Source organism: Agelaius tricolor, unplaced genomic scaffold (genome assembly GCF_023055355.1).
Source record: "Agelaius tricolor isolate 1412-34295 unplaced genomic scaffold, bAgeTri1.0.p SCAF_16, whole genome shotgun sequence".
In the NCBI taxonomy this organism is placed as follows: domain Eukaryota; kingdom Metazoa; phylum Chordata; class Aves; order Passeriformes; family Icteridae; genus Agelaius; species Agelaius tricolor.
The window spans coordinates 9,719,227-9,731,546 of record NW_027269276.1 but is presented as its reverse complement, the minus strand read 5'-3'; the positions used below and the strand labels follow the sequence as shown (position 1 = coordinate 9,731,546).

The 12,320-nt window shown below is 42.0% G+C and overlaps 1 protein-coding gene across 2 annotated transcripts; it reads left to right on the top strand.

Annotated features, from left to right (window-relative positions):
• The first annotated feature begins 236 nt into the window (after positions 1 to 236).
• On the top strand, positions 237 to 4,529 carry RAMAC (RNA guanine-7 methyltransferase activating subunit). 2 transcript variants are annotated; one of them, XM_071441412.1, is made up of 3 exons: positions 237 to 384; positions 1,685 to 1,859; positions 3,386 to 4,529. In XM_071441412.1, exons 2-3 carry the CDS (start codon positions 1,693 to 1,695, stop codon positions 3,573 to 3,575), a joined length of 357 nt encoding a protein of 118 aa, XP_071297513.1. In that variant the 5' UTR covers positions 237 to 384; positions 1,685 to 1,692; the 3' UTR covers positions 3,576 to 4,529. The 2 variants fall into 2 exon arrangements, with proteins under 2 accessions (XP_071297513.1, XP_071297512.1); XM_071441411.1 differs by lacking the exon at positions 237 to 384 and having other exon boundaries at positions 1,675 to 1,859.
• Positions 4,530 to 12,320: the final 7,791 nt, after the last annotated feature.

The following is a 12,320-nucleotide window of genomic DNA, read 5'->3' as shown; positions in this document are numbered from 1 at the left end:
TGCAACCCTGACCGCAGGGAACCGCTGCTTCCACCCCTGCCCGCCACGCCTGTCCCGGTGTCCCGTGGCCCGCCCCGGTGTGTCTCATGGCCCGCCCCGGTGTCCCGTGGCCCGCCCCGGTGTGCCCCGTGGCCCGCCCCGATGTGCCCCGTGGCCCGCCCCGGTGTGTCCCGTGTCCCGCCCCGGTGTGCCCCGTGGCCCGCCCCGGTGTGTCCCGTGGCCCGCCCCGGTGTGCCCGTTCAGCCCCGGTGTGCCCCGTGGCCCGCCCCGGTGTGCCCCGTGGCCCGCCCCGGTGTGTCCCGTGGCCCGCCCCGGCGCGGGAAGCGGCGGGGCCCGGCCCGGAAGAGGCGGGATCGCGGCGGCGGCTCCGGCGGCTGAGTTGCGGTGAGGGGCGGCGGTGCTGATGCGGGGGAGGGAGGGAGGCTGTGAGGGAGGAGGGAGCGGGAGCGACCCCGTGTCCTCCCTCAGCTCGGTCCGGCCCGCTGTGAGGGGACGGGGCTCCGGCGGAGCCGCCCTGGGGCAGCCGGCCCCCTCCGTCTCTCCCCGCTTGGCCTTGGGTGCAGGAGGGTGCCGGGAGTCCCCGGTACGGGCCCCCGCGGGATGAAGATGATATTAACAGGATAAACTGTTATTTATGGAGGGGAGCACCCCAGCTCCAGGGGAAGCTGTAGCGGCGGGCCCCCCAGGGCAGTGCTACCCCCGCCGCCCTCACCCCCACTGCCGTAGGCTTGAGGAGCGAAGTTCCTTAGAGATAGTCCGTAATAAAAAACTAACGAGGTTAGCTCGTGGCAGAGGGAAGGAGGATGAGTTATTCCTGCGGGAATACCTCCTTCAGCTGCCTCAGGGAGCTGTGCGCTGTCACTGGCGGGGCGAAGCTGCCCGGGACTCTGAGGCAGCAGCAGACACCGATGGCTGAGGTCGCTGCAGGGGCACGGGGGCTGCGGGAGCACCGCAGGATTCCCCGAGAACACCCCAGTGACCCGAGACCCAGGCTGGCCTTGGTCATTGAGGGTGTATATTTTGTATATTTTAGCTCATGGGGTCCTGCCAGCAAATCTTTGGGAGACAGCAGAAGAGCTTATTCTGGGAGTCCAGAGCCAGATAGTGTAAATGCTCTAAATTATGTGGGGCTCGTTAAAATAGCGGGCTTAGAGCCTTTTTGATTTGCTGTTAAGAGCAAATTTTGCTGATGGACAGTACCAGGTAACACCAACATGTGAATGGCAAATGCATATATACAAAACTAAGGGAACTAAGGCCTTAAACACAAATCTCATCAGACAGGCATATTATGAGGAAATTTATTATCCTCTTAGGTGCTGACCTTTCCCTGAATCAAGTTATTAACACATAAATTACTGTGAATAAATCTGATTATTTTGCCTGTCTTGCTGGTTATGTGTATCTGTAGGCTTTGCATGATATTCTACCTTAGCAAACTTTTGAAATTGATTGTAGGAATTGTTTTCCTGTCAAAAGTCAGTGTCAGGAGTAGATGGAGAGCATGTTCTGAAGTACTTTTTTCTGTAAGGTATCTATGCTGTCTTCCCAAAACCCAACAGCTGTGTTAATCTGAGTTTAACTTTTCCTTGTCCTTCATTTTCACAGCATGGATTTTGGTAGTTATTACAATGAGAGTCTTCATATATTACTAAAGCCACTTTTGTTGTGTTCATGTTCCAAGTTTTCAGAATGGCCTCCTTGGCTGACATGCCCCCAAATTATGAGATGATGTTTGCTCATCGATTCACGTCGGATGATAAAGAATACCAAGAATACCTAAAACGCCCTGCAGACCCCCCTCCTATAGTTGAAGAATGGAGAAACAGATCTGGTGGCAACCAGAGAAACAGAGATCGGTACTGGTTTTTCTTTTTAATCGTGGTCATTTCACAAATACTCCTAAATAATTGATTTCAGAAGAAGTATAAGAGTCTGTTCTGTTCATTGAAGTAGTTCCTTGTTACTCTGTAGGTAACTATGTTTAAGGGGAAATATAGTCTTCTCTGAAAGGTAATGAGGTTTTACATTTTCTCTGTATTGACTGGCAAAATTTTTGCATTGTATATAAAAGAACTGAATTATTTGCTTTTTAGTAAAGAATGAGCTGGAACCACTGAACCCATTTCCCTGGGGTCAGCCAGAAGCATTTTTTCAGATGGGAAAGATGAGACTTCTGCAAAACTAAGCAGCCTATCTTATGTTGGATGATAACTGGCAGGAAGATGTGCAAAGGAACAAGCTGCTAGTGTGATTATCTGTTACTAGCTGTCCAGAAAGCATTTCATTTGTGAGCTAAATATTTGCTGTATTTTTCAAGATTAGCCTGTAATTCTTTTATTCAGTAGAAGTGACTGTAAAATCAATCATCGAATCTGTCTGGCAAGTACATTGTTACCTGCCAAAGCAAAATACTTTGAATTATTTCTTCAAGATGTAATTGCAGCTTTTTACTGAATTTTGGACAGATTTTTGAGGGACTGACAAACAACAATTACAGCATATAGTACATTTGGGAATACTAACATCAGCCTTTAATATAAAGTAGTTAAAATCAGTCCAGCCAACAACTGGAAAAACTCCTTAGATAAATATCTAAATAGGATTTGTGTCTTATCTGAAGAAAAGAGGACAACATTGCAACTTTTTCTCACCTTTGAAGTTTGTCATTAAATCAGATTAAAAACAGGTGATAGTTTAAGATGTTCTTAAAAACTTCATGGCTCTTTGAACTGATGAACTCTTACACCTACACTATGGTCACAAAGTGAACTTTTTGCAAATGTTGTTTATCTGCACCACACCATTTGCCAACAAAATGACTATGAGGCAGCTTAAGCCTTGATAGGAATTGAGATAGGGCTGAAAAGGCAAAATTGAGTCTGAACAATGGCTAAGTACAACTGATGAAGAAGCAGTGTTTTAGCAGTAGTATGTATTTGAGGGAATATTCAAATTCCAGGACTCAGTGCTGTTAGGTGGCTGTAACTGTACTGAAGCCTGCTTTGCCAAAGCTTTCAGCCTTGAAGCTGCTGGATGGAACCTGGCTTTGATGCACTATAGATGTGCCCAGGGGTTGATTTTTAGATTTATGGTCTGTTTAAGTTTCTCTTAAAACTTCCAGTAGTTCACCTAATGCCTGGGAATACTTTGTGTTAGGAAACAGACTGTCCGAATGTTGTGTTGGGTAAGAAATTCATGAGTGATCTCAGATGACTGTAGGTATATTTTCATGAGTTTGTCATATAAACATATAAATATTTGAGTATATTAACAGTTACAGGACAGTTTTCATGAAAACTGCCAAATGTAAGGGTTCATTATAATTCATTTTTTTAGCCTTGATATAATTTATGTCAGACTTTGATCTATCTTCTCATTGCAGGTTTCAAGATGGCAGATACTTTAGAGGGGACAGATACAACTGGCAAGGTGACTACAGATCTAATCAGAGGCCAGATAGAGGCTGGGGTAACAACTACCAGCAGCACAGACAAGGACAATCCTACTCATCCCACTATGGACAGTATGGCTACAACTCCTACAACCCAGGGCCTCGTTACCATCCCTACTGAAATCCTTGGGTTGAAAGTCCAGTGATGCTATGTAACAAATTCAGTTAGATTTTAGTTTTCTTATTTTTTCCACTGTTTTATAGATAACTGAAGAATCAGTGTTACAATGAAGTGCTGTTTTTCTGTAGTTTGAAATGAAAAAGGGAACTCCTTTTATGAATAGTAAAAGCATATTAAATGGGGTTTGTTTAGAGTCTGTAGATTTTAGATTAGATTTTTAACTCCTTCTTTTGTCTGAATATACATTGTGCACATTTTTTCTTCCATCACTGAGATTTCTCTGTTCTATTTTAGAAACCAAAACAGGTGAGGGAAGGACAGGTTAGCTGTGGTTTGTATGCAGCCTGGAGCAGTGGCATATTGCCTTAAGATAGCTCTTTTTGAAACTAACATGCTGTGTCTTTCTGTGGAGAGAATTTTTTAGTTTGGCTTTTGAGAGTGAGAAGCTCAGCTTGGTTTGAATTTCAGATGCCTTAAAACTGAGAAGAGAGATCCTATTACTGAAATATTTTATGGGGGCAGCATAGTGTCTGTTGACTCAATGGTTTCTCAATGCATTTGCAGTGTTCCTCTTAAAATGTGGTCTAAAAGTTGGATAAAAAATAAGTAGTTAAATACGTATCTTCTTGTAGCAGGTCAGTGATATATAAGTTTTACCTGAGAAATAATATCAAACTTAGATTAATCTGCGTCATCTTCAAATAAATTCGGTGTGTGTGTAATAAATTTTGCAATTCCCATTTCAGTAAAGCTGTGAAACTTCAATGCTACTGTAGTTTGTATGAAACACTTTGTGCATGTTCTAGAAAAAAAGAACTATGATCAGTACTGGTCTGTACTTTTTTCTGTATGGGAAAATAGCATAAACAGTGCAGAGTGATTCTCAGTTCTTAGAATTTAAGATGTATGGGGTTTTTTAAGTATTCACACAATAAAAGTATAGTTCACATGTAAGGATGTTTCTGAGTATTCCTGCAACTTACTTTTGAGACATCCAGGGCTGCACCTTTGTCTCCTCAGCCAGCAGCTGAACAAGGAGCTGCACTGACAGCTAAGTGCTAACAGTGGACAGCTGTGGGCTTCAGTTAGAAGAATGGCCTACTCAGCTGCCATCAGAAGGATGAGACACATTGTGATTAATTAGAAGTCTGGAGTGTTAATCCACTGTCCACATTTTGCTCTAATAGGGTCAGAGTTCCGTGTTTCCCCATTTCGGTGATCAGCTCATTTGTATCAAGGGAGCAGTGTGTGTCTTTGTACTTGACATTTTCTTCAGCTGCTGTGCAGAAACAGGGCCCCATCCCTGCTGACTGCTGTAAAAGTCATGGCATTATGTGATAAGGAGTGCAAATTAGTGCATCTTGATTTAAAGACAAAGTACAGAAGTCAAAAGCAGAGTCCCCCAGCTCATCAGATGCTTTTAAGAGTGAAAGGGTGTGTTCACACAGAAACAGTCACAGTGTGTAGCTTTTACATAGGCTGTGGTACACAAGTGTCTTCACCTACCTGCTAAGGATTTGTTTTCTGCTTTTCATATAATGCTGTTAGCTCTCCTGCTCCCTGAAGTATTTGCCTTGAATTCAGTTAGAAGTCTTTTCACAAGAGGTTTTTTCCTCTAAGGAGCTCTAGTGGATGAAATGCACTCCTTTGAACCCTCATTAATACCGTGGAGCTTTACAAAGGGAGACACAAGATCATGCAAGGTTCTTACATCTGCTCTGTGGAGAGCCTGCAAGTCAGTACCCTTGGTGAAATTCCCATTTAATTCAGAATCGTGTGCAAAGTGCCAAATACCCCCGGCTCCCCCTCCAAGAAGGGAGTGCATCTCTTCCTGCAAAGAGCCTGATACTGCCAGCTATGCCACGGAAGTCAGGCTGTGCCAGGATGTTCTTCTTCCACACCATCTGGAGTAGCAGCTCAGGTTGAAAGGAAACCCAGCAGAAAGAACAGATCTGCTTCATCTGTTGCCTTTCCTCAAGCTCAATAACTATTTTATTATTTTAATTATCTTTCAGCTAGTGAGTAAAGAGTTCTTGCAGGGTTTGGGTGGGAAGGGTGGGAAGATAATTTAGTTTCAACTCCTGCCATGTCTTCCCCTAGACAGATTGCTCAAAGTCCCATCCAACCTGGCCTTTGGGGCATCCACAGTTTCTCTGGGCAATGTGTGCCAGTTTCTCACCAGCCTTGCAGGAAAGAATTTCTTCCCAGTATCATCTAAAGCTGCCCTCTTTCAGTTTGAAGCCATTCCCCATTGTCCTGTCATGACATGTCTTTGTTAAAGTCTCTCTCCAGCAGCCCCTGGAGGTACTCTAAATTCTCTTAGGAAGAAAAGAGCACCTCTTCTGAGGAGGGTGCTCTAAGGTCTTCCCAAATTCTTTTCCAGCTCTCTCCCTGTCTTCATGACAGCATCATGAATCCCACTTTGCTGGCTGTGCAGCAAAGCATGCCAAAAAAATGCCAGGGGGTGAAGCATTCCAGAAAATGGCAAATCCAATCTTCAGCATTGTGGGTGAACTGTAGCAGCAGGCAGATGAGGATGGTCTAGGTGGAAGTTATGAAACAGAAATCACACATTTCCTGGTCTTGGCTCTCTTATTCTGAGTTCCTTGATTGAGATCAGGAGAGAGACAGGCCAGTGTGACTTCCCAGCTTGTGTTTTTATATTCATGATTCCCATATGCCTTACCAGCAGCTCTCAATTCAACCTTAAGGGTTTTTGTATTATTTACAAAACTTTTCCTTGGAACAATTACGGCAAGAATCTAATTTGGGGAGGTGGAGGGAGGGGAATGCATTGCTAAATACATGTACCAGACAGAAAGACAAATAAAGTTCAAAATATAGTACCTAATTTTCCACTTAGATTAATTGTATTTATGATAAAGTCCAGTTAACTGTCTCTGTCAAGCTAAACAAAACCTGTTGAGTATAGTCTGCAATTACAGTTTGTGCATTACAGAGTGTTACAGGTGATAAAACTGAAGCTGGGTAACTTTAATATTTGCAACTTCAAACACCACAGAGATTGTTTGCTTTAACTATGCTGGAGATTGCAGAGTAAACATTAAAATTGAGTGTCTGGAATCTGACTTTAGGAGATCTCTTCCATCTGACATTTGCTCAGACATCATTATTATCATGAATAAAACAAAGGCAAGTGTTATGTATTAAAAAATGACTGCCATGTTACCAAGAGTGTGAATGCAAAGTTCTGGATAGGGCTTTGCAGCAGTTCTAAATCCATTCCTGAACACATACAGTGATTTTGCCTGGAGAATAATCATTCTAAATTACAGGTACTGTAGCAAATAACTAAGAAAAATCAAAAGCTTTTGTACAATTTCTTGACTAGCATTTTAAAAAATGATAAAGGGTTTAAAAATCACAGCTAAGCCCCTAGAAACTCAAATGCAAAAGAACACGCACAGTAAAAATAAAACAAAAAAAAATCTCACTGTGATTTTTGAGATCCAGTTTTACAAGTTTTCAGTGCTATTCAACCTCTATTTAATTCTGTCTGTGCAGCTGGGAACAGAAATGTGCAGATGTGCTTTGAAAGGTTAGTTAGAAGCTGAACTACTTTCAAGAAGCTCTAGTAGAGATTTCAGACTGGGTAGACAAACACCATTTGCAATATAAATATAATCAACATCCAACTCCTAGAACAAGGAAGATATTTTATCTACTGTTGAAATATATTTTAATATATTGCAGCAGTTATACATTTGAATATATTTAAACTGATACTATTAGTTTGCTAATAAATATTCTGCTTAACTAAGAACATGTCCACATTTGCTTCATACTGAGATGTTGGAAAGTAAAAGCTTTTTGTATCAGATTAAAGAGAAGGTTTTATCTGCCACCACCGCTATTCCTTAGGTAAAACAAAAATCTCTGAATTACACAACACCAGGGAATTTTTCTGGCTGATCCAGCTGTGCTGTCACACCTTCTCTAACGCTCAAACAAGAGGAGTATGAGCATCAAGCAAGAAGGAAGGGAAAGAGGGACTGCTCCCTCCTGCAGGTGCTGACCACCTTGGGAGGAGTTTGGCAAAACTGCATCTCCTTTGCCTTTCATTTGCCAATCAGGAAAAATTGCTATAATCTATCCCCCCTTGTCCCTGAATGTTAGAAGAGAGCTGCATAACCCTGCTGAATTATGCACAGTGCTGATGCTCTAATGCCCAGAAGCTAAGCAAGATTATAGGGCAGATCAGGTTTCCCTGAAAGCACCTAGGGAAAATGCAGCCTGATTCCAGACACACAGAGGTAAACCTAGAGATCAAAACCAAGTCCAGTGGCTCCAGCACTGCCAGGAGAGTCAATGGCAGCTGTGCTGTGGTGGTGCACAATAATCTTGCCTCTCAAGAGGCTTATTTTTCCATTAGGCCCTGCAGGCTGGAATATTTTTGTGTTTACCATGGCCTATATTTTTCTTCAGAAAGCCTGGACTGCACTTAGTGGCTGTCAGTCCTCATTTGCTTGTGTGAAACAGTGACACCAAAGTGTTATTTCTGTACAGCTCGCCCCTAAGTACCCTGCCCTGCTAAAATGCACATTTACTACAAGAGATGGTGGAAGTTGCTAATGCTTACATTTTACTCCAAGTCTAATAAACACAGCAGAAGAAATGCTGTCACCATCCTCAATGCATACCTAGCAAAATCACATAGCCATGCAAAATCACAATAACTTCTGTGTTATTTGTGACTAGCATGACAACTAATTAGTGTTGTCTTTATCCTAACACAGAGATGCCTTTTTAAAAATCAAATCATACTTCAGCTGGCTTTTCACCCCTGAAGTATGGGCTCTCTTTTATTTTGGAGGGTTTTGTTGTATATTGTATAATTCAAACTTTGCTTCGTTAATAAAAGTACTGCTGAGGTAAAAGTTAAAAGCCCAACTATATTGTAAGACATTTCACACAGCTTTTGGCCGGGTTTAGCATGATCAGAAAGTGGATGCTTTTTGTCCAAAGTCGTGCCTGAAGTTTGTTTCTGAAAAATCCCTGAAATCATACATTTTTCTATTGAAAGTGTGCTCAAGAAAAATAAAATTACAGTAATAATTGCCAAAAGCAACCAGCCCCAAATGATTACATATTCTTTTTTAGGTATCAAGAAAATTATTTTTTCCACAGCAAGGCCTGGTTTTCAGTCATCATGGCATCTTGATTTATGAATGCCACTGAGACCTAAACCAAAGTACATTTAAGAATACTGCTTCAGTGGTTTTAATGGTATGAGCATTTAAACACAGCATAGAAAAGCTCTGGAGTTTAGGTCTGTTTAGTGCAAGAGCTCTGTGGGGACACACATTCTCCTCAGATCAAGCTCATATTGCTCATTAACAAGCCACACACTTGAAACACAGGCTCTGAAGTGAAGCTGAGGGAGCATCAAGCCTGGGGTACACATATGCTCCTCTAAACCCCAGCTAAACTCCTGTAAGAATGAAAAGGAGCTTTACCTTAAATTGCCAACATGGGCAAATCCTATTTCTCCAGGCTTGTGGCTCAGAGGATACTTCCATTGGAAGGAGTAATTTATTTTTATGTTCCAAGAGAAAATGGGAGTGGAGAGGCTGTTACAGTGCTGGCAATGAAGGGAAGGAGCATGGCTGAGCTAAAGGATTCTTTCCTGGCTGTTTCCCAGGTGTTCTGCAGAGGAGAGTAAGTGTTGAGATTTGACTGCTGCTCATCAAGTGACTTTATGGCCATATCACAACCTGGAGGATGGGAAACAAAAAATAAAAACCAACAAAAACCCCAAAAACAAAACCAAAAAACCCCCAAAACCAAACCAACAAAAACCCAACCAAAAAAAACCCCAAAAAACCCAACAACAACAACAAACCCCAAAACCAAAAAACAGCAACAAAACAAATTCCTCCCTCCACAGACTCCAGGGACCTCCCCATCATAGAACAAGCTGGCAGAATGCAGAATCTGGAAGCAGTTAAGCAGCTGCCTCATTACATTGGCAGGCTTAAGTCCTTAAGTAAGGTGGACAGATGCAAGGGACAAGAAACAAATCACTGTTTATTACACACCCTGCAGTCTGGGCAAATCCAATTGAAGAAGCTCTTTAGACCCCACCCAGTAGGATTTTAGCTTTTAGAGACAAAATGGATTTAGTGCTAGATAATAAAAGCTAAGCCTAATCTTCCTTCTCTCCACACCTGCATTAAATATATTCTTACTACTAACCTAAAAATGTGTTTTTTAACCTGATACTGTTTTTACTCTTGCCTTCCTATCCCTGCCACTTCCTGGCAGCAGGCCATTTATTTTAGATACAGCTTTTTTACTAGTTTCTCATATTCTGAGCACTTCTGAAGACAAGAACTCTGAAAGCTACTTTAAAATTCTAAAAAGACAATTTTGCCACAGTTCCAGTTATTCTTCCAGAACTACAAAGAAAGTGAAAAGGATGTTTTCAAAAAAAGAACCAGACACGCGTGTTACATGCTCGGCTACAAATCACATTTAATGCTTTTGTGTCTCAGCTTCCATCTGTAAAACTGTGGTTCCTTGCCCTGTTTTCCTCTTCTGTGCTCTGTATTTTGGCTACAAAACCTACCAGGCAGCAGCTACTCCATATAAAGCCTAGGTATGGTGTATAAATCTCAGCTGGGGTCTGTACATTGCAACACAACGTATTAAAAACATTCTGGTGAAGAAATTAATTTGTTTGTTGATTTTAAAATATTTTTAACTAAACCCAAAGATACTGTGAAGGCAGTGACTTGTTTTAAATAGTGTCTTTATGTCACTCCATAGTTATATAGCATATATATATAAATATATATGGGATTCTGCAGCCTAGGAAGCTCTCAAAGCTAGACCTGGAGTAAACACTAAGTGATTCTAATACTATGGGTACAGTAGAAAAAGCCTTAAACATTTAAATGGCATAAGGATATTTAAATTATCACAGCTAAGAGGTGTGGGCAGTCCAACACTGAACTATATAGAAGTGATTAAAAACAAGGGGACAATCTACTCAAACTAGATTTCTCATCAATAAAACTTGTGACAGTTACTGTATTGAATGTGCTATTCATGTATATTTATTGATTTTATAAACATTCTCACACACACCATACAGTAATAGCAAGGGTGAGCAAAATTCCAACCTTAGAAGTATTACAGTATTTGCTCTTTTTAAAAAAACCAAGTAGATGCAAAAATGTTAATGCAAACAACTAAAATTACATCATAAAACATCCGAGTTTCAAAAAAACATAAAAGGTAAAGTTGTTCTTTGCACCTACAGGAAAAGAAAATACAGTGGTAAGAGGAGGAATGGATGAGTCAACTATGATGGAAGAGGGGACGTACTGGTGAACAAAAACAATGATAGATCAGCTATTGCAAAAAAAGTCTCTTATCAGAAATAAAATTTAATTCTAGAAGAGTCTACTGAAAGGTCAGTGTCCTTAGTAGCTGAGAAGAGGAAACCATTTAACTGAAGGTAAAACAAAAATCATTTAAAAGTCATTTGCAATTGATGAGGACTGGAAGACAAAGATGGCATCACAGATCGTTGGCAAGAGAATTCCTCCATATGGCATCTATTTCTCATTAATGCTCTGGGGGAGGATCCTAGACATCCCAGCAGGTCCTGTCGTGACTTTGGATTCAAAGCTGTCCACACACTCAGCTGCTCTCTGGCTGAACTCCACTTTTGCTGCACATAATGCACACAGCAGTGCCAGGAATACGGGCTGATGAACAGCTCCTGCCTCTTTCATCACACCTCCCACACTACCTTTGAAAAGGTGGAAACCTCTCCCTAACCATGCCACCCAAGACATGGCTCAGAAAACCTTCTCAGATTCTTCCCATTTTCTACTACTAGTATAGAAGCTTTCAGTATTCCCTCTGGAAGCTGCTCTTTGAACCCCTGAAGCTCATTGCCAATTCCTTCTCTCAACAATAGCTTAAGCCTGAGAGCTCTTCACCCACTACACTGTTTATCATCAGCTATGGATTGGTTATTTTGGGACAGCTTCATTGTGGAACAGTGCGTGGCAGTGACTTTGTAGCATTTTTGTCTCTGCCACTTGGGATTAAAGCAGTTTATTCTGAGATCCCAGCTGAGTTCAGGATCCTTACAGCACCTACCAACATCTCTATGGAGCACATTGCTTGTAAGAGACAAGATGAGTTTAATATGACAATCTCAGTAAATTACACAAGAGTGCCTCAGTTTCAAAAGCTGAGAGGAGGTTATTAAACAAAGAAAATTACTCTAGGTAATAAAAATCACTGACACCTCAGTGGGAATTGCCTGGGTTAATACAGACAGGGTGGAGAACACTCCAGACTTGAAAACAAGAAAAGGGTCAAAGAGCAAAATTTATTCAAATTCCTGTGGATTAAGCTGCTAAATAAACCACATTTTTTCCTATGAGCATAACAGATATAAATACATAGGAGCAGTCAGTCCACTGCAGCATGCTGAGAGCCCAAACAAATGTTATAAGGCACGAAGGATCTCGTGTGTGCAACATCTGCACCACAACCGGCGCGGGGCAGTGCCACGCTGGGGCCGCCGCTCCAGTGTCCCCGTGTCCCTGTGGCACTGCCAGCCTGCAGGCAGAGCGGGGCCCTGCACACTTTGGTCACTGGGCTGGTGATCTGCCAGCAGCTGACAAACTGCAGATTCACATGCACTAACAGCAGGGCCTTCTGCTTTAACTTAATAGCAAAACACTATAGCAGAATCACTGA

Bases quoted from the DNA above. Each gene is read 5' to 3' on its own strand.
- RAMAC (XM_071441411.1), top strand. From the start codon at position 1,675: ATGTTCCAAGTTTTCAGAATGGCCTCCTTGGCTGACATGCCCCCAAAT. The intron at 1,860-3,385 runs GTACTGGTTTTT...TTCTCATTGCAG, and splicing joins AACCAGAGAAACAGAGATCG to GTTTCAAGATGGCAGATACT.